Raw genomic sequence first — 22,767 nt, forward strand, 5'->3', positions numbered from 1 at the left:
GTGTCAAGTTTTCTGAAAAGCAGTATGGACACACATACACACACTGTACATTTGGCCTGGAGCTGCCTCGCTCTCTCTGGGGATCACAGAACAATGTAGGGTGTCTTCCCTTAGAGTAGATGACCCAACAACTGGCCCTCTCACGACATCCTTCTAGACAAACTGTTCTCCTGCCCTCATTGCAGAGGCTAAGGAGACCCTCAACTCTCGTGTCTTGGTGTGCATTCAAGCGACAGGTACCACGGGGAGTTAGTAGGAAGAGAGACATCACGTCCCCCAACCACAAGCTAGTTCATGATATCGTTCATGGACAGGTCCTGTGTGAAGCCTAGCAAATTCACTGTGACCAGCAGTGAGCCCCAGACGGATGCCCTCCCGAGGGTGGGTCAGCCACATAGCCCTAGGAAAAGACATGGGTCACGTTGAATCATGACAATGTGGTGGCCAAGGAGCCCTAATTGAATGATCCAAGAATCTTTTTCAGAGCCTTTTTAATAAAAACCATAAAGGGAAGGGTGCCTGGGTGGCTCAGTCGTTAAGCGTCTGCCTTCGGCTCAGGTCATGATCCCAGGGTCCTGGGATCGAGCCCCGCATGGGGCTCCCTGCTCCGAGGGAAGCCTGCTTCTCCCTCTCCCACTCCCCCTGCTTTTGTTCCGTCTGTTTCTGTCAAATAAAAACAAAACAGAACAAAACAAAAAAACATAAAGGGGGCGCCTGGGTGGCCTAGTGGTTAGGCGTCTGCCTTTGGCTCAGGTCATGATCTCAGGGTCCTGGGATCAAGTCCCGCATTGGGATCTCTGCTCAGTGGGGAGTCTGCTTCTCCCTCTCACTCTCCCTCTCTCTCTAATAAATAAATAAAATCTTAAAAAAACCAAAACCATAAAGGATGTGCTTCTTTGGGGTATTATGGGGAGAGGAGCCACATAACCTTTTAAATTCTTTAATTCCAATTTCTCTTTTTACATTTCATTCTCTTGCCATCCAATAATCTCCATGCAGGACTTCCCCATCACATTTTAACAAACACACAAAAAACCTCATTGCAGGAAGTGACAAACGCCCTCAGCGGGGAGACTCTGGATGAAGCCCTCTGCTCCGAGGGGATGGCAGGCTTACTGAGGTTGGGAGGGAGGTTTTTGAGTGAGAAATCCGTTTCCTGACCAACTGAAACTCCTCTTGCAGTCTTCTGTCTTCACAAAGTCCTGCCATCCTCTGTAAGACTCTTCAGATCTGGTGAGCTTCCTCTGGAAAGAAAAGCAGTATTCAGTAATACTGAGGTGATCAGAGAGATTTTTAGCATGTGTAAACATTTAAGAAAGCCCCTGAGAATTTTTTTTGAGAGAGCGAGCACACATGTGCAACCCGGGGAGAGGGGCAGAGGGGGGGAGAGAGAGAGAAAATCTTTTTTTTTTTAAAGATTTTATTTATTGGGGCGCCTGGGTGGCTCAGTCGTTAAGCGGCTGCCTTCGGCTCAGGTCATGATCCCAGGGTCCTGGGATCGAGCCCCGCATGGGGGTCCCTGCTCTGCAAGGAGTCTGCTTCTTCCTCTCCCTCTGCCCCTGCTTGGGTTCCCTCTCACTGTCTCTGTCAAATAAATAAATAAAATCTTTAAAGATTTTATTTATTTGACAGAGAGAGACACAGCGAGAGAGGGAACCCAAGCAGGGGGAGGATCATGACCTGAGCTGAAATCAAGAGTTGGGATGCTTCACCGACTGAGCCACCCAGGCACCCTGAGAATTAACTAAAAATTGAACAAGATTATTTACAGAACACACCAGAGCCAAGAAAGGTCACTGGCCCCTTGTCAAAAGTGCAGCCATTCAGGGCCAGGCCAGCAGTGCCTTTACCTGCACTAGGGTGCTGGGTCCTGGCTGACAGGGAGGTGCCACAGCCCCTCACGGGCGCGTCTCAAGAGATGGGCCCCCGGGCCCTCTGGGCAGGGCCCCCGGGCCACCAGCAGCTCTGTGCAGAGATCATGGGAGGGATCAGGCAGCCCCAGAGACCCATGCATGGGGCAGGTCACAGACAGGGTCCTAAGGGCATGGGTGGCCTCTCAGCAGCTGGCCCCAGCGCACATGGTGCCCTCAGTCGCGGGCCTGGGGCTGCTGGACATGAGGGGCCTGGGCGGCCCTAGAGGAGTGATGTCATCTGACGTTGCGGCTGTTGCGTGGCAGGTGGGAGAGGGCAGACCTGTCAGGAGCTCCGGCACTCATGCAGCCGGAGCGGATGTGCCCGCAGTAGGCTCAGAGGGAGGAGCGAGAGGTGCCCAGACTCTCCAAGTGCTCTGAAAGCCTCTGCTGACAGAAAGCCGGGGGCGGTCCCCACGTCCGGTCCTCCAAGCCTGACCACAGTCACTCTGGTGGGCCTCAAGACGGGTTTCGTGTGCGGCTCTCAGGTATTTAAAACAAAAAGCGGAAGGTCACCACCAGAGGCCCAGACACCAGAAAGGCTCTTGGTGCTTATCAGTCCCTATCTTCGAAAATGGAAAACAAGGGCTTGCTGGAAAGTACTCATTTCACTGATCTCTGCCTCTTAGTTTTCTGAAAGTCTATCTGAATAACTTTAAAAAGATCAATCAACTAACTAGGGCCTGTCACAGAGAAGGAAGTCCCCACCAATGTTGAGATTCCTGACTCTAAATAAATAGACATTTTTCTGGTTTAAAAAAAAAGTCACAGACCAAACATAGGAGTAATAATTTTGTTTCTCTACAGTTCTATTAATTTTTATTTTTGTTCTTCTGGGCTTCAGCAAAACGATGTGGATGCTATGAGCTTAACAATCCCATTCAGGAAAACCTGTCACCCAACAAGGCAAAGCTGTCTCACTGACACGTTCAGAGCGGAAGCCCGCGCCCCGCCTCCGGAGTGGGGTAACGCAGCCCCGCGGCCAGCAGCGAGGACAGCCAGCACCCGAGGGGCAGACGACCGGACCGCAATGTCACTGCCTCCCCAAAAACGAGGAGACTGGACTTCGCCAGGCGTCCTTCACTGGGGACCCAGCTCAGGCTGCCATTCACAATGCCACCGGTGGGTCGGGGGGGCCTTAAAGTATTTATTTCTCACAATTCCAGAGGCCAGAGTCCAAGATCAAGGTGTCAGCTGACTGGGTTTCTGGCTTCACTGTGTCCTCATGTGTCCTTTCCTCTGTTCCCAGTGGCAGAGCAGGGAGGGGGTGAGCTCATTTGACCTTAATTACTTCCTCAGAGGCCCCATCTCCAAATACAGCCACACTGGGGGTTAGGGCTTCAACACAGGAACTTGGGGGGCACGGTCATTCAGCCCATCACAGCTCGGACTCAGGTGTTGGCCTCTGGGTATTCAAATGTTAGGTTAAAGCAGGTTGTGTACCTAGAAGAGGGACTGTGCTTGTTCTGTGCCTCCCAGTACAAAGGACGCCAGGGCCTGAGGAGCCTGTGTGGCTCCAGTGGATGTGGATGAGAACACAGAGGCCCGCACTCAAACCCTCAGCGAGCCCCACCCCGCTGGACCAGGCTTTCTGCCAGCAGGAGTCCTTCGGGCGAGTGCACCATTCCCTCCTGTTCCCTAGGAAAACAGACCTCTCCAATTGTTTCATTTTTGAGCAGGCATTCCAACATGATTCAAAATTAAGACAACATGCAGGGGTTTACACGTGGAGAGGTGTCTTCCCGGCACCTGCTCCTGCCCGCCTCGCACCCCCTCAGGGTACCGTCTCGGTGCTCCAGCATGAAGGTCATATCCCACCCTCCTGCACAAAACGCTGCAAGCCCTCCATGCTCTGCTCCTCGAGGGGTCAGGGGACCCACTGTGAGCTGCCCGTGGCCACTTTGGCGAGCCCCAATACCATTTTCTTTTCAGATACTACAAACCTCGTCTTCTATTTGGATGTCTGCAGGTGTATCTGCAGTGCAAATCCCAAAAAGTGGCAAAGGGCAGATGAGAGGTAAGTGCCCTCATCATTTCAGTAGACAGGGCAAACTGTTTTCCATTTTGTGCCCACCACCATAGCATGGAAGCGCATGGTTTCCCAGCAGCCTCACTGACTTTTGGATTTTTGCTAATAAATCCTGCACTACGAGGCATTAATAGGATACAGAAAAATGATGTCTCTGTAGTGTCAATTTGCATGCTCTCAGGAGTGAAGCTGCATATCTTCTCCTTGCTCAAGGGCATGTGCATCTGAGTGATTTATGACTGGCCGGTTCTTCTATTAGGCGTTTTCTCACTTTCTACAAGTTCTTTATGTATCAGAGAAATCAGCCTCCTGTCATAGCAGTTCCAGATTTTTTTCTGAGTTTGTCTATGCTTATGGCTTTTTAAAGTCTTTTTAGTTCAAGGGGCACCTAGGTGGCTCAGTTGGTTAAGCATCCAACTCTTGATTTTGGCTCAGGTCATGATCTCAGGGTCGTGAGACTGAGCTCCACCTTGGGCTTGTGGAGCCTGCTTAAGATTCTCTCCCTCCGGGGCGCCTGGGTGGCTCAGTCGTTAAGCGTCTGCCTTCGGCTCAGGTCATGATCCCGGGGTCCTGGGATCGAGTCCCACATTGGGCTCCCTGCTCCGCAGGAAGCCTGCTTCTCCCTCTCCCACTCCCCCTGCTTGTGTTCCCTCTCTCACTGTCTCTCTCTCTGTCAAATAAATAAATAAAATCTTAAAAAAAAAAAAAAAGATTCTCTCCCTCCCTTTACCTCTGCCCCTCTCCTCTGTGTGCATACACACTCTCTCTAAAAAAAATAAAAATAATAAATAACAATAAATAAAGCCTTTTCAGTTCATAACTTTTTGATTTCTATGTAGTCTTTACTTTTCTTTTATGGTTAATGGTTTTTGAGTCCTAGGTAAAAAGGCTCTGTTTACACCACTGGTGAGTTACTGCCCTTTATGCTAAATTCTTGTGTACCTGTGGGATTAAGAAATAGAGCTTATAAAATGAGGATGGGGCTGGCACCTGCCAGTCCTCTCTCCCACTTAACTGATCCTGTTTGTGTCCATCTCAGATCCTTCCTTCCACTGTGGCTCCCCAGAAAGCACCAGGGAGGAATCCTAATTTTGGGCATATTTTGATGAAAGCTGTTCTTGCAAAATCGTAACTCACGTCAGTGTTCAGACCAGAGTGGTCCTGTGCCAATCTCTCTCCCCTTGGTGGACAATTAAGAACCACAGCTGTTTCCACAAACTGGCACAGGTTTTCTTCAAGTATCTGAACACCTTCCACGCTCCGGGGACAGGACACTGACAGGAGCACCCTGCCTGCGAGCTCCCCTCCCGCGTGCCCCCCTACTGGAGGCGGCGATGAACGCCAGAGCCGCAGACCGAGGGACAGCGGCGCTACAAGACGCTCCGTGCCGACGGCCTGCTCTCACCCGGTTCTGCGGGTCCGATCAGCACGGTACATGGCAAGGGGCTGTTACTGCGCAGCTCCCCGTCCTTGTTCCAGAACTACCAGGACATGAGCATGAGGGAGACATCTAAACATGGAGGCCGAGGTCTTCCTTTGAAGGCCCCAGGCTTGTCTGACTCGGGATAAACATCACTGGAAACGAGAGGTGCCCAACGGCCAGAACTGGGGTTTCGGTTTGGTTGTGTTTAGTTGGTATTTCATGTGCCTGACCTGAGAGACTGCACAGATCCTCTCGATTTTCTCAAACCCCAGCAAGGGAGTCACCTCATCGCTCTGGCGTGGAAGCTACAAATTACAATTCAACAGCCTCCATTTGCAAAGCATTAAGCTCGTATTTTGAGAGGAGCTGCAGCTGAGAAGCTTCTGTATTCCACGACACAGAGCGTATGTTCTACACTGTAGTCCTGACCTTGACAAAGCTGACAGAGTGACACATTTCTAAAGCTGTTATGCAGGTACTTTTCATTTATTTTTTGAGACAGAGAGAGAGAGAGAGAGAGAGGGAGAGAGAATCTCAAGCAGGCTCCACGCTCAGTGCAGAGCCTCATGTGAGACTCGATTTCACAACCCTAAGGTCATGACCTGAGCCGAAATCAAGAGTTGGCCGCTGAACCGACTGAGCCACCTGGACGCTCCAATGCTGCTGGTTTTACATAATCAGTAAAATGTTTTCTGTTAGTAAGAAGGAGTTTCCTGTACCTTTATTATTCTCCTTCTCACTAAAAGTGGCTGGGCTTCATCTTACCTCAAGCACCATGCACTTCCTGTTCTGTATGGATATTACTTGCATTGGTGCAAATCCCCTAGTACACTGGAAAGTTTTGGAAGGCACAATCTTTCAACTCTGTACTTCCAATCTTGGGCACATAAAGAGGAACTGCCCAATTAAAAAAAAATCAGATTTTTGGAGGGTAGTGGCAACAGTAAGAGCACTTTTAGATCCTCCCAAACCTTCACCTGAAACAGAACCACAGACGTCTGTAACAAACCTAGGTGACAAGGACCACTGACAGGGATGGGGAGCACACTGGAACTCTCCTGCCCTGTTGATGGGAAAGAAAAATGGCAAAAGATGTTGGCTGATGTTTCTGAAAGTTGAATACACACCTGCCATGTGACCCAGCCACTCCCCTCAAGAGAAATAAAAGCACATGTTCAGGAAAAGACGAGTACATACATGTTCACAGCAGCTTTATTTACAACAGCCCCACACCGGGGACGACCAAATACCCATGAACAGGAGAACGGGCGCACAAACTGTGGTTACCCATACAATGGATACTCCTCAGCAATAAAAAGGGGTAAACTACTGATAGAGCGCGCGTGAATGCCAAAATAATTACACTGAGTGAAAGAAGCTCCTGACTGAAAAGGAGTTTATACTGTAGGACTCTATTTATATAAAATCCTAGGAAATACAAATTGATCTATAGTGACAGGAAGTAGATCGGTTGTCGTCTGGGGATGGGGTCAGGGAGGGAAGGATTTCAAAGGGGCATGAGAAAACCCCGGCGGGGGGTGACACGCAGTTCTGGCGGGGACTTCACAGGGGAATCCATAGCTCACTTTACACACGTGCCATTTGCTGTCCGTCAAGCACACCTCCATAAAGCTGTTAAAAAGCAAAACGGTATGGTGACTCCAAAAAGCTGACACACGGGAATGAAGGACAGGGCCTGCCCACCACAGCCTGCACACCTGTGGGGCAAAGCACAGTGGGGCCCCTGGGCCCCTGACAGACCCCTGAAAGGACACCCCAAAGGGGCCAACAGGTGTCCACTGCCAAGTGTGGCGGGCCAGCCTGAGGCCAGTGGCTGGAGCAGGACAGCTGTCCCTACCCTGGGGGTGAATGGGTGCAAGGGACCCACTGCAAGAGGGTCTGAGGGCTGGAGCCGTAGAGCCCAAGAGCCACCACAGCTGACCCACAGGGACCCAGGTGGTGGGGACAGAGCCAGCACCAGCAGGACAGGGACAGTGGAGAGAAAGAAGGACTCGATGCAGGTGCGGTAGGGCCAGAGCTGGGAGAGCTCTGGAAACTAGCCACCATATTTCTAGCCATGATTCAAAATTCAATAGGAAAGAGAACTCTGTGAAGTGAGGAAAAACTATCTCAACTGAACGTTTAGGAAAATGAGTGACGGTAAAGTATCAATCCCACAGAGAGCTATTCTAAGACAAAAGAAAAAGGAGCAGAACAAACACCCCTACATACAGCGAGGGCATGCCAGAAAGACGTACCCACCAAACAGACCAAAATTAACTGCTTCGAATCATCAAAATATAAGATCCAAGATGGGAGGATGACACATGGGCATGAGAAAATATCAGAAATAAGGTGACAGAATTCAAGGAAACTAGAGAGACAAGAAAATTAATTTCAGAAATGAGAATCAAGAGCAAACAGAGACAAATAATGCCTTTAGAGATGGGACATCAATAGGAGCACAACTTTTAAAAAACAAAATAAACTTAAAAAGAGATGAAAGACAGTCAAGAAAAAGTGGAAAACACAGAGGATGGACAAATCAGATTTCAACACAGAGATACTAAGGTCCCCCAAAACAGAAGGCCAAAGCAAGAAAAACAGAACACTAAGCCGCAGTTCAGGAAACGCTCCTGAAATAGCAGATGTGAACGTACACACACAAAGAGCCTACCGTGCTCCTGCAAACACTGACCCAGGGCGACCAACACACGACACAGTCTAACACAACTTCGGACTGGAGAAGCAGGAAACCAAACCTCGGGACACTGAAGCAAAAAGGGGACATGACTTGTAAGAAAGAAGAAAGACTCCTTGGGCTTCTCATGCTGGAAAAAAACCGAAATAAATACTTCAGACACTCAAGGAAGGAAAACGTGAGCCCAGGATTTCATACCCTAGAAAACGGATTTCAAACATAAAGCAAGCAAATTAAGGCCAACATGGGGAGCTCAGGGAGTATGGTTCCAAGATGACACTGACCAAACGCTGGTTGTGTAACCACTGAATACACAGAAGAGAGCTGAGATGAGGGTAAGGGGGGGGATTTTACTGTGTGACGGCGGACCATGGACATCCAATGCTGTCTCACCACCACAGCAGAACATTAGTATTGGGACCCACATACTGCATGTTACAGTGGGATGAAGCAAGAGCATAATTAGGGAGCACCTATCCCAGGATTCTCAGTGTAGGACACACAGACGTAACACAGAAGAGTTAAGGACTCTGAAATCCTGAGTTTCTACTGGAAATATCAATATGAGCTCAAATATTTTATCTTTAAATATGTGTACATGTGTGTATGCTTTATAATTCTGTCCACTGGAAAGCCCTAGAAGCAATGACCAACCCCACAGCGACCAGCACCAAGCATTTGAAACGCCTTTTCTGCCATTAGAAGAAATTGGGATTCTAGGGCATCTGGCTGGCTCGGTCAGAGAAGCATGCGACTCTTGATTTTGGGGTCGTGAGTTCAAGCCCCACTTGGGTGTAGAGCTTACTTAACTTAAAAAAAAAAAGAAAGAAAGAAAGAAACTAGAGATTCTTAGAGAAATAGGCAATTCCAGATCTGGAGCAGGAAAAGTCCAAGAAGGGTCTAGAGTACCTTGACACACCAGACTGCAATGGAGCTACTGATGACTGGGTGCACATGCGTGCGTGGTCTGTACACGTATGTGTGGGAGCCTACGGTGTACACCTGTGTACAGGCTTGGTCACCGCATGCGTGTGCATACATGAGTATCAAAAGAAAGAAAGAGCCAAGCTGAAGAGCCCCCCCCAACAAGCCCTAGAAGATACAACTTGGGATCAATAAAGATAAAAACCGCAATGACCTGAAACCTATCCAACAGCCTTAAGTAGATGAGTTCATGACACATAAGTGTTATAAAAACGTATAAATAAAAAAACCTTAAGTGGCCACCTTCTAAGGATGACAGGGAACTAATTTACTTTGCATTTATCCTGCCTTTCCTAAATGAACACTACCACTGGGTAACCAAATAGCAGACGAAAGGAAGTGTCTTTTTCTAAAACCATCCCAGCCAATATTTATTTTTATAAGCAAAATCACAGAATATAAGATTTATAAGCAAAATCACAGAATATCACCATTTTGGAACCTCCGAATCATTAACAGACCTAGGCACTGAGCTCCAGCAGCCGCCAATTCCATAAAAATGCAGTCTATGCCTGCTGATGAAAGCACGTGGCCATCTATCATTCGCCGAAGGTGTGGAATCTGATTCTGATCAAGCCTCTGGGACCAGCTGCCAATTTGCAGGAAGTAGAGGCCAGAAGAAAATGCTGGACTGTGCCAGGAGAATGCATGTGGCAAATCTAGACTCTGGGAACCAATAGGACAAATGGCCCAGATTCCTCCACAGGTAAACCTTACAAGGAGACCAATACATGCAATAAAGAGACTTCAGAAATACCGAGTCTAAAAAAAAGTAGGCGAGGCTCAATTGCCATAAAGAAACACAAAGAAGTCATTTTTATAAAAGTCAGGATTCACTTTGGAGGGAGGGAGGGGCTGGGGTTGGAGGAGCACATGGAGAGCCTTCTGGGGTGTCTGGCAAAGTTCTAGTTCTTGCCCTGAGTGGTGGTCATAAGGGTATTCACCTTATAGTAATGAAACTCAATGAGCTAAACATTCGTGTCATTTTCTGTACCTTTTTATGATAAAGTAGTAAAAAAAAAAAATTGGGGCGCCTGTATGGCTCGGTCAAAGTGTCTGCCTTCGGCTCGAGTCATGATCCTAGGGCCCTAGGATCGAGCCCCACATTGGGCTCCCTGCCCAGAGGGGAAGTCTGCTTCTCCCCCCACTCTCACCCCCCCACCTTGGGCGCTCTCTTGCTCACTGTTTCTCAAATAAATCTTAAAAAAAATGATCATATCAAACTTTAACTTGCATAGTGCTTTTTTTTTTTTTTAAGTAGACTCCTCCACACCCAGCATGGAGCCCTATGTGGGGCTTGAACTCATGACCCTGAGATCAAGACCTAAGCTGAGATCAAGAGCTGGACGCTTAACTGACTGAGGCACTCAGGGGCCCCTGCTTGCATAGTGCTTTTAACAAAAACAGCCAAAGAAATTTTAAAAGATTTATTTATGCATCTTGCTCTGTAAGATATTTCTATACAACAGTCAAGCAGCCAGGGCTATGTGCAGGCTTGCCTTGTACACAGGTGCTAGCCTGTGAAGACTCAGCCCACATTCCCTTGGCTGAGGTGTGGGCCCTGGCATGGGCTGTAGCCACCAAGGGAGCACTGCCTTGCTCTAATCCACGGGTATGTACAAGTCAACCTGAACGTTCTGAGACTCAATCCTGCCAACTAGAAGATAAATGAACACTTTCAGAATGGTTCCAGACCTTGTCTGCATTTTTAAACCACTACTGTATTCATGCCTTTAAATCAAAGTCCTAAAATTTCTGTCCAGACTACAATAAAACTAATGAGAACAGTGTCAAACCCAATAAAGCATAATGCTGAAATTTCAAATAATGCTCAAATCTTGAAGGATGCTCAATTTATTATAATTTAATGACTTTTTATCACAGGATACCACAGAATGACTGATTTACTTTTGCAAGTTGTATCTGCCCATCTACTGCAAATTTTATTTTTCACACCAGTAAGGAACGGTAAGAAAACAGTCACTCACTCAAGTTTTTCCAAGAATTAAAATTACTCCGTTCAGTCTTCTGATTGCTTAGCTCCTTCTCTTGCTAATCTGTCAGCTTCTTCATTGCCTATAAATCCCGAATGACCAGGAACATGCATCTGTTAAATAAATATTTTTCCCTTTTATCTTTACTGGTTTTTTACACAAGCAACACACAAGTACATCCTCATTAACTTCCCGGTGGGCGGAGTGGGAGAACGCTCCTCCCCCCAAGGCCCCTCCCCCCGACAGTTCTAAATGGCACATGTATGCCCAGTGGATTGATGCAACGCAGGCATTTACAAAAATCCCATTTTGATTTTCCACAAACTGTACTGTTTTTATTGATTTTTTCCACCTTAATGATGGGACTTGGAAAGTTTTCCAGGTAAAACATACGTATGTATAGATGGGGACAAATACATATCCAACACACATACTTTATTTTCTTTAAGTGCTGTCAGAAAGAGCAGATATACTTATGTGATTAGTTTTTGTTTTTTTTACTAAGTAGGCTCTACACCCAGTACAGCCCCGACGTGGGGCTTGATCCCACAACCCTGAGAGGAAGACCTGGATCTCAATCAAGGGTCAGACGCTTAACTACTGAGCCACCCAGGCGTGTGCTTCTGTGATTTAACCACTGTTTACATCTACATTGCTGAAGGACAGATTTAAACCTTACATTACCAAGCTGTTCTCAGTGGTCCTGAGGCGGAAGAGCAATATAGGGTTAAGAAATGGTTGCAGTTTAACTTGCTCTGTATTGTTTGAAAAAAGTTTTTTTTTAAAGATTTTATTTATTTGACAGAGACAGAGCGAGAGAGCATGAGCAGGGGGAGGGGCTGTGGGAGGGAGAGAAGACGACTCCCCGCTCAGCAGGAGCCCAACATAGGGCTCAATCCCAGGACCCTGAGATCATGACCTCAGTCGAAACCAAGAGTCGGACACTCAACTGACTGAGCCCACCCAGGCACTCCCTGAAAAAAGTTTTAATAAAAACTATCTATTAATAAGAAAAATATTTCCATTTTGGAAAAAAAAGTCATGTTACTAAAGTCTTATCACACTTCATTTTTAACAAAATACCTTATAAATTAGTTTTATTTTGACATTATGGCTGATTCCAAAGAAACCAACAGGTTGACTATCACGAAGTCACTTTAACAGTGATAAGGTTAATGAAGGATAGTGGGAAGAAAGGTGGGCAGGGACAAGCCCCCTGCCCTCCACCAAGAGGAAACAACCATTAAAAGGATTTTACACCACCCTGGAAGGAGCCCTCTACCCTTTCCCATGTGATAGATGACAAAAACCTGACTGGGTGACAGGCGCAAGGAGGGTTAATCAGATTAAAACAGCCCACCAACAAGCCCATTAAAAACCCCTAGACTTAGACACTCTGGTGGCAACCCTCTCAGGTCCCCCCCCCTCTTCAGGAGCTTTGTACTATCACTCAATAAACTTTGTTTTGTTGCCCACCACTCTTCATCTGGTCTACCTCTTCATTCTTCAAAGTGGCATGACCACAACCGCGGGCACTAAAGAAAAAGAAATCCTGCAACAAGGGGAGCCCAGACGAGGCACTCCTAAGCACTGCCAAGAGAATGTGAGGAATCCTGAACACCCCTAAAGTCACACTGCCCCAACAGTGTGTTCTACACACAATCACACCAACGATAAGCAGCACTACTTATACGAAGTCAAGACTCAAATGAGTTCCAATTTCTAATACGCACTATGATATTAATTTCATGTAAATGGTTACTTTAAGTCATTAAATCACTTACAGAAAGCACTAATCTCTCCAGTTAATTTAGAATCTTTGGTCCTGGGCACCTGGCTGGCTCAGTCAGTTAAACATCCAACTCTTGATTTTGGCTCAGGTCACAATCTCAGGGTGGCTACACAGAGCCTCACATTGGGCTCCACACCGGGTGGGGGGCCTGCTTGAGATTCTCTCTCTGCTGCCCCCCCTCCCCCACCTTCTCTCTCTCCCCCCTCTCAGAGTATTTGGTCCTCACAGCCATGTGACAGGACTGGTTCAGACAACACGCACCCACTGGATGTCCATGCCCTGGATGAGCTGCTCCAGCGCCATGAAGTCCTCCTTGTTGATCACCTCTTTCCCTGTGCTCGTTTTCCACCCATTCTTCTTCCAGCCTTGAACCCAATTAGTGATACCTACAAGAAATGCACACTCACAGCCCACTGAGCTTGAATGTCCTGGTCTCTTCCTCCCTAGCCTTCCCTCTTCTACCCACTCTACTCATCTTCATGGTGGCGTGTGGACCTGCCACTGGCCCACAAAGGCTGTACTCTGACAGGAGGTACAGACCTGGCACACTCTGCTTGTCCCTTTGCTCGGACTAGTGTTGACCCACAGCTCCCAGCCTAAGAGGACGCATCCTCCGCCTCCTCAACCCCCTCCCCGTGTCCTAAACATGATTATTTCTCAAAGGAGCCATCAGCACGCCACCTTAAGTTACTTACGCATGTTTACACTTGAAGGACCACGAGAGCAGGGACATATCTATCTTGCTGCCCTATCTTAGGAGCCTGGCAAAGACATGTCTATGTGGCAAACTCCAGAGCAGCAGAACTGAGCTCCAGAATCCCCAGCCTTCTCTTTATACCCGACAAACCAACTGCTGTCCTCATTTACCATTTGGGTCCTGCCCTGATACAATACTTCCTACAGGGAAAGGAAATACCTATTTTCCTTCATGTTTACTAGAAAAACACTAGAAGAAGTAAAATGTAAAAACTTACCATTTATAGTAAACATACTGTCCGTATACAGAACCAACTTCTTGATGTTTTGAGCCTTTGCTTGCTCGATGGCTTTGCAGGCTGCCTTGAAGAAACGACGAGTCAGTCATCATGCTATAGAAACTGTTCAACTTTCAACGTTACTGATGTTCAAAATCACTTCACCATTTAAACATTTTTTTTCTGAGCTAACTGTAACGATTATATGCTCTGTGTGAAATAATGCTACACACATAGTTCTGCTTGCACACCTATTTGAAGTTACTTATAAAATTTTTCTGGAAAATTCCTATTCGTCAGAGTCATTAGTAACCCCAAACCAAGTTTCTTCTGGATTCTGAGTATCTTGTGCACACAGACAGTACACAGTTCACTGCTATGATGGACTTACTCTCAGTGGGAAATGTGTCTGACAACTTACATGAATTTCTGCTCTTTGGTTGGTCTGCCGCCCGGGAAGCCTAATGCCTACGTTCCTGGGATCGTAAAAAGGAAAATGAAATCAATTAAAAGAGCTAATTCTCAAAGTGATTCCTTAAGCTTCTCAACGGACGATAGGCTTGATACACTTTTTGGACATATGAAAGCATCATACAAAAATGCAGCCTTTAAAAATCAAACCAAGAGCACTAACGTTTTATGGAAAAGCACCATGGGATGGTCTTGTGAGGAATACTGGGCCAGAATTCAAAAGCAAACTTTTATTTCTGGCCCTGAAATACATCAGCGTGTGGTCTTGGGTGAGCACTAAGCCCGCAGACACTCAGTGCCACACAAGCTCGCCACCTCTTACAGCGTTTGAAGCTAAAATGAGATATCAAAGGGAAAGGACTTTGTAGACCACAAGTCGAGAGAAATATAGTCTTACTGTTACTGAACAGTTTATGTTACATTATGCCCAACAGTGCTGTGGGCACCTGCAAATGCTGGAGACAAAGCTCAGAACTGATGTGGCTACTTCACAGACTCAGATCCCTCTTTTACACTGATTTTTAGGCTGCCCAGTGTATCTGAATGATCACACTTTGCATCACCCTGGCCTTGTGCCTGGTGAAAAACTAGGAGTCGCCTCTAAGCTCACACGTCCTCAGAAGAATCATGGGGACATGACGGGTTCCAGGCCTGGTGACCTTGGACATCCTTGCCAAAACCATCCCACAGGAGACATGTGACTCTCCTAGGGGGCAGGGAAGTCATTCTGGTAGAAGACGTCATCAGCGGGACACAGAGACTCGTCAAGATTCAGGGTGAAGAAAGCAATGCCGGGGTCTTTTAATCCTGAAGAACAAAGCTGTCAGTGTCGACATGACTGGGTCCTGCGCTCCCTCTGCCAAAGCTAACCAGTCAGCAGACCTTGCCTCATTCCTTGACAAGCTTTAGAATGCGATTCACTTCGTTTACTCACAAAGGATGGCCCGGCCCCCAGTAAACGCCGATCCCTGCTCGTGCCCTCCTCCGCCCGTTGCTGGAGCAGCAGCCGTCAGTGTAGACGACGACAAAATCTCCTGGAAAAGGGGACTTCCTGAGTGCCACTGCATCCAAAGCACCCAATTCAGTAAGCCCACATTCACATTTTAAACTGACAAAGTACTGCGCAATGGAAAACATTACCGATTCCTTACACAGGGGCCCTCGACCCTTTCTCATTAGCATGCACTCCTATTTTGGTTCTGCATGACAGGCAAATTAAGGGTAAAGGCAGTCTTTTGTGAACCTAGAACCCCCTGCAGCGAGAGCTGCTGCTGCCTCCCCCACTACAGAGGTCAGAACGGTGCCACTACCCCTCTCCCCGTGGGGGGCAGGGCTCACACTCACTCCCAGGAGCTGTCCTGGCAAACAAGCAGTGCCTTGGCATGATAAGGACCTGTCCGCCAGAAGGTCTAGTTCTCTGACAAATGTTGGTCTAATTTTTGTCTTTGCTTCTTTCCGTCAAGACAGAGGGTCAGGGGCACCTTGGTTGCTCAGTCGGTTAAGCGTCTGCCTTTGGCTCAGGTCATGATCCCAGGGTCCTGGGATGGAGCCAGCCGCCCCCCCCCCGCCCCCAGTCGGGCTCCCTGCTGAGCAGGGACCCTGTTTCTCCCTCTCCCTCTGCTGCTCCCCCTGCTTGTACTCTCTCTCCCCGTCAAATAAATAAATCTTAAAAAAAAAAGAGGGTCTGACCAACATAACAATGCTGTAAAGAAGTAGGTAGAAGAGATCTGATATGAGGCCACTCTAAGGCCACTGATGACTAGAACACTCTTAGCAGGGGGGCAGGAGAAGTCAGGTTGGCAGATCTTGAAGAGTAGGGCCATGGGGGCAAATAGAGGCTTTGCTTTGCACTGTTTCTCAAAAGGATTATAGACTGGACAAGGCAGAGGCAAAGGGAAGAGGAGGGAGGATGTTAAAGGAAGAACATGTTCCTAGCCAGAATGGGGATGAGAGTGTGGAAAAACATGGGTGTTGGACAAGAATCCTTGGTTCAACCGAAATTGACACCATCCACACAACAGCCTTTCTGGTCACTGAATTCGGTCTCAACCTATCAGGCACTGCGTTAAATGCCACTGTACTTCAAGCCACTGTTAGTACCTTGGAAACGGCTCATCACCCAATCACTCCCCACATATGTGCTCTGATTACTACTGGCAAGTAACCAAATCCAGAACATTTGGGTTTTTTTTTTACATAACTGCAAAATTGATTTATACAGTTTTAATACAGCTTAACAAAAAACATTTCCTATTGGTTTTCCTTGAATTATAAGACAGCTTATTCTTGGAGAAAACTTGGAACCTACAAACACACTGATTTATATAAAAATCCTACTTACTAAAAAAAAAAAAAAGCTACTTACTCCTATTTTCTGTTCATACATGTAAAAAACAAAAAGGAAATTTATATAACATAAGTAATTAAATATAAACCGATCCCTGGAGTTAAAGGTAGAGGAAAAATTCAGACTCTTTTGCTTCTCGGGACTAGGTAAAATCATTTATGTTTTGCAAAGGCTAAATGTAAATGGTATTAAGATACTGGTTCTAAAAAAGAGCTCTGTCCGGCCCTTACTTCTTCTTTTTTAAAGATTTATTTATCCACTTCAGAGAGAGAAAGAGAGCGCTTGAGCACATGTGCAGGGGAGGGGCAGAGGGTGAGGGGGAAGCAGACTCCCTGCTGAGCACAGAGCCTGACATGGGGGCTTGACCCTGAGATCAGGACCTGAGCACAAACCAAGAGCCAGATGCCTAGCCAACTGAGCACCCCAGGCACCCTCCAGGCCCTTTCTTATTTGAAGCAGCTGAAGCCTCTGCATTTTCTCATAGTGACCTGAAATGCTGTGTGCACGAGAGAATACTAGGGTTTCAAAAGATTACGGTTTTTCATTTGTAGGCCACATAATGCTTTTCTGATGAATGTCCAAAGTTTTAATAATTCTGCACAGTTTGATCAACTATAAAATAGTAACCTTAGAAATTTTTAAATAACCTTTTCAGATGAGAATGAAAAGGCTAAACATTAGCTCAACTTTCCCCTATTAAGTGGGAAACGTTCTCACACTTATTTTCACGATTATTATATGGAAAACTTAAAAATCCAAGAGAGATATACCCATATAAGAAAACGAGTCTTTGTTAACTGAAGGCACGGATTCTGTGTTCTGTCTCGCATGCTTCACACAGGGCTCTGCGTTTTCCTCTCCATCCGAGGGTTCACGGAGTCGCTTGTTGACTTTCACCTGTGATTCTTGTTCATGCTTATTTTCTGTCCCTGAAAGATCGAGTCTACTCATAAACCAGGAAAAAACAAACATAACATGAAATGCTTAAGAATCCAGAAATTCAGTAAGTGATTTAGTATCACTAAATCAGACTTACACACACTTTGTCTGTGGCCCTATAGAGGATATGACTTAAGACAGTCCACACCATGTCAGATTTTGATGTTCTATGAAATTACTCTAAATTTTCTATAAGCTTGATTAAGGGCAATATGAAGACAAAACAACATTTCTATTAAAGTAGAAGTCTGCTTTTGACAGAGATAGTAGAGATACCAAAGGTTTTGAATCCTACAGGGATGGTGAGCAGTTTGACAATCTAAGGGACTCTTAACCCAGAAAGAAAACAAGGACTAGAATTTTGTAGCTACTACTACTCTAGATACTTCAACTCCATCAATGCCAAGTCGAGAACCTCCAGGGAAGTTGAGAGGGCACGGGTAACTGGACCTTAAGTAAACCGACAGTGGGCTACACTGAGAAAGTAGAAACCAAAGAGCAGAAGGGACTGGGTTCCTTCAGGGCGGTAGCTGCAGAGCTTTCCTTCAGGAGCTCAGCCAGGGGACGCAGGATTAATCCCAAAGGCTTCTCACACACTCTCTCAGGTTATGTGGGAGCAGCCTTTCCTACATTCTCATTTTATGGAGTGGGAATAGGGGCACAGAAGGACCAACTAATTGTATTTCCAAAATAACAACAAAGCCCAACACTACAGAGTTCACTTTAACCTCATCCCTGAACCAGGGATGGAGAAATGGGGCTCCAATGTTGACTGAACACCTACCACTTGGGTCCAAGCCAGAATGTCCTGCCTGGAGTAGCTTCTCCACCCACACCTGTCAGAAGACTGCTAAAGGTTATCTAAGCAAAATCTGAGTGAAGCCATTATGGAGAGCAATGTTTGGTTTTCCACTCTGCTGTATTTACCTTTAAAATATTCCTCTAGGGGGGCGCCTGGGTGGCTCAATGGATTAAGCGACTACCTTTGGCTCAGGTTATGATCCCAGGGTCCTGGGATGGAGTCCTGCATCAGGTTCCCTGATCGGTGGAGAGCCTGCCTCTCCCTCTCCCACTCCCCCTGCTTGTGCTCTCTCTCTTTCTCTCTCACTCTATCTCAAGTAAATAAATAAAATCTTTAAAAATATATATATTCCTCTAGGGACTTTACATAAGTAAACCCAAAAACACAAGTATAAGTCAAAGGGTAATTTTGTAGAAGTTTAATATCAATACAAATATTGATTTTACTTGTAGTAACAGAGAAAGTTAAATTGGAATGAAAGTTTTTAAAGGACAGATAAGACTTGGAAGGAAAAGGAGCCCATAGCTGTCAGATAATTTTCCATTCACAAAACTTGGTTAAGTTAACCCCAAATCAGTTTACATAAATCATGATAACTGCCAAATAGCTCAAGAATCACAAAATAAAAATATATCTCAGATTAAGAGAAAATTTGGGAAAGGGGCTAACACTTCTGCTTTGACAGAGTTCTTGAACATTAAAGATGTCAAATTCCAGTTTATATATATAAGTCAGTAACTTGGAGGTCTCTGCAAACTTTTAAGAAAGGTGATTCATAGATATAAAGAACTATCTTGCCTTAGGATTTAGAGTATTTAATAAACAGAAACATACTTCTATTCTTCTGTTGGAAGAATTGAAGTATAAATAAATTACTATTTGGTTAAAACAAAAGAGCAGTGAAAAGGAAGCATTAAGAACCCAACTAAGACAAGAGCCATACTTGCACATTTGTTTTCTGTCCCAAACTGATTTCTCCATCAGGGCAGAAAATGTAATGGTCACATCACAACTTCCTTAAAAGCTGCTCGGGAGACAGGGTGAAGCAGATGCAGTGAGTGAGGTTCTGCCCTGCTTCAGAAACTTGTCATGCAGGGTAGATTCCTAAGCGTGATTGCCTCTCCCTGAATTCTGCTTTGACTGCAATTGTTACGGCCTCACAAAGGAGCAGGTGTTCAAAGCTTGAGCATCTCAGTGGGATTGTAGAGAGCCTGCTCAAAAAAAGTGGACTCAAACTATTGTCTCATCTTAATCCACTAGTAAAAATATTTGTGAGTAAAGCTAATGAGACACAACTTCTTCAAAATAGGTTAAGATATATAGTTTGCCCCCAAACAACGTGGGGGTCTGACGCCCTGCTCAGTTGAAAAATCTGAGTACAATCTCTGATTCCCTAAACACTTAACTACTACTGATAGCCTACTGTTAACTGGAAGTCTTACTGATGTGAACAGTTGATTCACACATATTTTATGTATGTCTTTATGTACTGCAGTCTTACAGTAAAGTAATAGAGAATAGAAAATGTTATTAAGGGGCACCTGAGTGACTCAGTTGGTTAAGTTGTCTGCCTTTGGCTCAGGTCATGATCCTGGAGTCCTGAGATCGAGCCATGTTGGGCTCTCTGCTCAGCAGGGAGTCTGCTTCTCCTTCTCCCTCTGCTCCTCCCCCTACCTCCCCGCTCATGCTTGTGCTCTCTGTCTCTCTCTCAAATAAATAAATAAAACTCTTAAAAAAAAAGAAAAGAAAAGAAAATGTTAAAATCCTAAGGAAGGACACCTGGGTGGCTCAGTCGGTTGGGCATCTGCCTTTGGCTCAGGTCATGATCCCAGGGTCCTGGGATCGAATCCCACATCAGGCCCCTTGCTTGGCAGGGAGACTGCTTCTCCCTCTGCCTGTCCCTCTACCCACTTGTGCTCACTCTCTCTCTCCCCGACGAATAAAATCTTAAAAAAAAATCCTAAAGAAAATTTATAATAAATGTATATTATATGATAAATGTAATATAATGAAGTCCACATATAAGTTTACCCACGCAGCTCAAACTCATTGTTGTTCAAGGGTTAACTGTATTTTAAAAATTCTGTGCTCTCAAGCAGTCACCCTTAGTTCTGCATACTTGATGTTCCTTATACTGGGACTTAAGCTTCAATTAATTATACCTTCTGCAACATGTGAAACTGTAGGAAATTCTGATTGTGTGACCCTGTCCTAAAAAAGAAGGAAACACCATACAGGTGCATGCCAGGAAACAAACTATATTCAACACTTTAAAACTGTAGCCCATTCAATTTGATAACAGAACAAGTATTTTTTAAAAGATAGAATGAGGGGCCCCTCGGTGGCTCAGCTGGTTGAGCATCTGCCTTCGGCTCAGGTCATGATCCCAGGGTCTTGGGATGGAGCCCCATGTCTGGCTCCCTGAGCAGCGGGGGGCCTGCTTCTCCCTCTGCCTCTCCCCCTGCTTGTGCGCTCGCTCTCTGACAAATAAAATATTAAAAAATACATTTAATAACAAAAAATGAAAATAAATAAAACAGAATTAAATAGAGTGAGGACTCCAAATGAACATCAGATTGGAGTCCCAGCTTATGTCTAATACTGTTACTAACAGAAACCACTAAGCTAAACCATGAAGCTCAACTACTCCCTGCCTGTTTCCTCATCTGTAAAATAGAAAAGTGGGAACGATCATCACATCTCCTGCTTAGAAGACAGCTGTACAGACCAAGCGGCGCTGGGGTATGCAAGGTTTTGAGCAGGTTAAAACGCCATGGTGACGAGAGCAGCTGACTACCTTCTGAGCCATCCGGGCTTGCAGGCTTCCTGACAAAGGCCCAGGCCTCCTCCTCCGTGGCAAATTTCTTAAATCTGGCAGCAGGAAACCGGTCCACCTGGGCTCTACATTCGCTCCTGGAACAGAGTGCGGGATTACTTCCTTCCTCCCTTGGCGGTCCTCTTTTTAACAGATTCCTTTCCTAGGCTGGGAATAGCGTGAAAAGGTTGGGGCTGTCAGCGCCAACTGGACAAACGGTCAGGGCTGTTTGCAATTTTGTCCCTGCCCAAGCCTTCACCCTGTGGCGCTATGTACCAGCCAGACAGGACGCCAGCGTGTCAGTTCCCTCGGTCTGAAAACACACCAGAAATCCGGGGTCCTTGAAAAAGGAAATCCCATCGACCATTTCATTACAGCGAAGGTGAGCTTCTGAGATGCCTCCGCCGCAGCCCCGTAGCTACGAAGGGGAACAAGTGCCCGCCCACACACGGATAACAAACCCTGCTACGTGCGGCGGGGACGGTCCCGCTCGTGGAGTCCGAGCGCGCGGATGCAAGTCCTACCTGCGTCACTTACTAACCCCAGGAACGTCCCGACCGCAGTAACTACCCCTGAAGACAATAATCCCACCTCAGAGGACCGTCACGGGGACCCAGACTTAGCTTACAAGAGCTTCCCTTTTTAAAAACACAGGGCAGCCTGGCTTAGGTAGTATCCGAGTTTACTATGTGTAACCATTTGGAAATTCTGTTTCAAGAAAGGAAGGATTAAGTGAGGCCCCGGCCCCCCTTAAACTACACGTGGCATTTCTGATCCTGCCAACTGGAGCCCGCGCACGGGACCCGCAAGCCCACGTCAGCGGACACCCGCGGCGGCCGGCCCGGCGTCCCCACTGCCCGGCCGGCGGCGGGGCTCCCACGCGCTCCACCCCAGGCCGCCAGCCGCGAGCTCCGGCCCAGTCCGGAGAGCCGCCTGCGGCCGCCCCGCCCTCGGCCTTGGGGAGTAGCAGCCCACTCACCAGGTCTGGAAGACCCCGGCCTTGCGGCCCCTCCTCACGGCATAAAACATGCTGAGGCCGCTGCTGCCGTGGGTGCTGCAGCGCACGGCGGCCAAAGCAACCCTGCGCGCCACGGCCAGAAGCCTGGTCATCGCTCGCAGCCGGCCATCGCCCAGCGCCGTAACTCCCCGGCTCCCGCCGCCACCACCACCACACAGACCCAACTTCCGGCGGCGGCGCGGGGGAAATGACGCGCGTCCCCGCAACGCCTGCGGGGCGGGGCCCAGGGGCCTAGCGCCCTGCGCTTTTCCGGCTCAATTTCCCGGATGGGAGAACGTCGGCCCTGGGCGGTCCCGGGAGGGGCGGCACCTACGGAGGTGGGTGGGGACTAGGGCGGGGCCGGAGGGGAGGGCCCGCGTGAGGGGCGGGGGTCTGGGCCGTGGGGGCGGGGCGGTCCCCGGGGGCGGGGTCTGGGCGGTGTAGGCAGGGAGGTGCTGCGTGAGGGGCGGGGCCTGGGCGGTATCGGAGGGGAGGTGCCTCGTGAAGGGAGGGGTCTGGGCGGTAGGGGCGGGGTAGGGCCGGGCGAGGGGCGGGGCCAGGGCTATGTGGGCGGGACGGGGGCCGAGTG

The 22,767-nt window shown here is 47.3% G+C and overlaps 1 protein-coding gene across 4 annotated transcripts; it reads right to left on the minus strand.

Annotated features, from left to right (window-relative positions):
- Nucleotides 1-825: 825 nt before the first annotated feature.
- On the minus strand, nucleotides 826-22,369 carry LOC118007286 (ribonuclease H1-like). Of its 4 annotated transcripts, none has more exons than XM_035000292.1 (9): nucleotides 22,161-22,369; nucleotides 21,164-21,279; nucleotides 17,396-17,554; nucleotides 15,213-15,312; nucleotides 14,229-14,283; nucleotides 13,808-13,892; nucleotides 13,095-13,219; nucleotides 11,036-11,154; nucleotides 1,146-1,244 (listed from the first exon to the last, which is right to left on the minus strand). In XM_035000292.1, the coding sequence occupies exons 1-8, from the start codon at nucleotides 22,289-22,291 to the stop codon at nucleotides 11,068-11,070; spliced, it is 858 nt and encodes a 285-aa protein (XP_034856183.1). In that variant the 5' UTR covers nucleotides 22,292-22,369; the 3' UTR covers nucleotides 1,146-1,244; nucleotides 11,036-11,067. The 4 variants fall into 4 exon arrangements, with proteins under 4 accessions (XP_034856181.1, XP_034856185.1, XP_034856183.1 ...); XM_035000293.1 differs by lacking the exon at nucleotides 1,146-1,244 and adding an exon at nucleotides 6,557-6,994; XM_035000290.1 differs by lacking the exon at nucleotides 11,036-11,154 and having other exon boundaries at nucleotides 826-1,244.
- Between the last annotated feature and the right edge of the window lie 398 nt (nucleotides 22,370-22,767).

The sequence above is a fragment of the Mirounga leonina genome, unplaced genomic scaffold (assembly GCF_011800145.1).
Source record: "Mirounga leonina isolate KUSES-001 unplaced genomic scaffold, KU_Mleo_1.0 Mir_117, whole genome shotgun sequence".
Taxonomy (NCBI): Eukaryota; Metazoa; Chordata; class Mammalia; order Carnivora; family Phocidae; genus Mirounga; species Mirounga leonina.

What these genes read in the sequence shown, in the direction of transcription:
- LOC118007286 (XM_035000290.1), bottom strand. Translation starts at nt 22,291, where the DNA reads ATGACCAGGCTTCTGGCCGTGGCGCGCAGGGTTGCTTTGGCCGCCGTG. An exon ending in GCCGGGGTCTTCCAGACCTG is followed by an intron (nt 21,280 to 22,160) that starts GTGAGTGGGCTG and finishes ACTCTGTTCCAG; the next exon opens with GAGCGAATGTAGAGCCCAGG. An exon ending in AGGGCATGGACATCCAGTGG is followed by an intron (nt 1,245 to 13,094) that starts GTGCGTGTTGTC and finishes TTTTCTTTCCAG; the next exon opens with AGGAAGCTCACCAGATCTGA.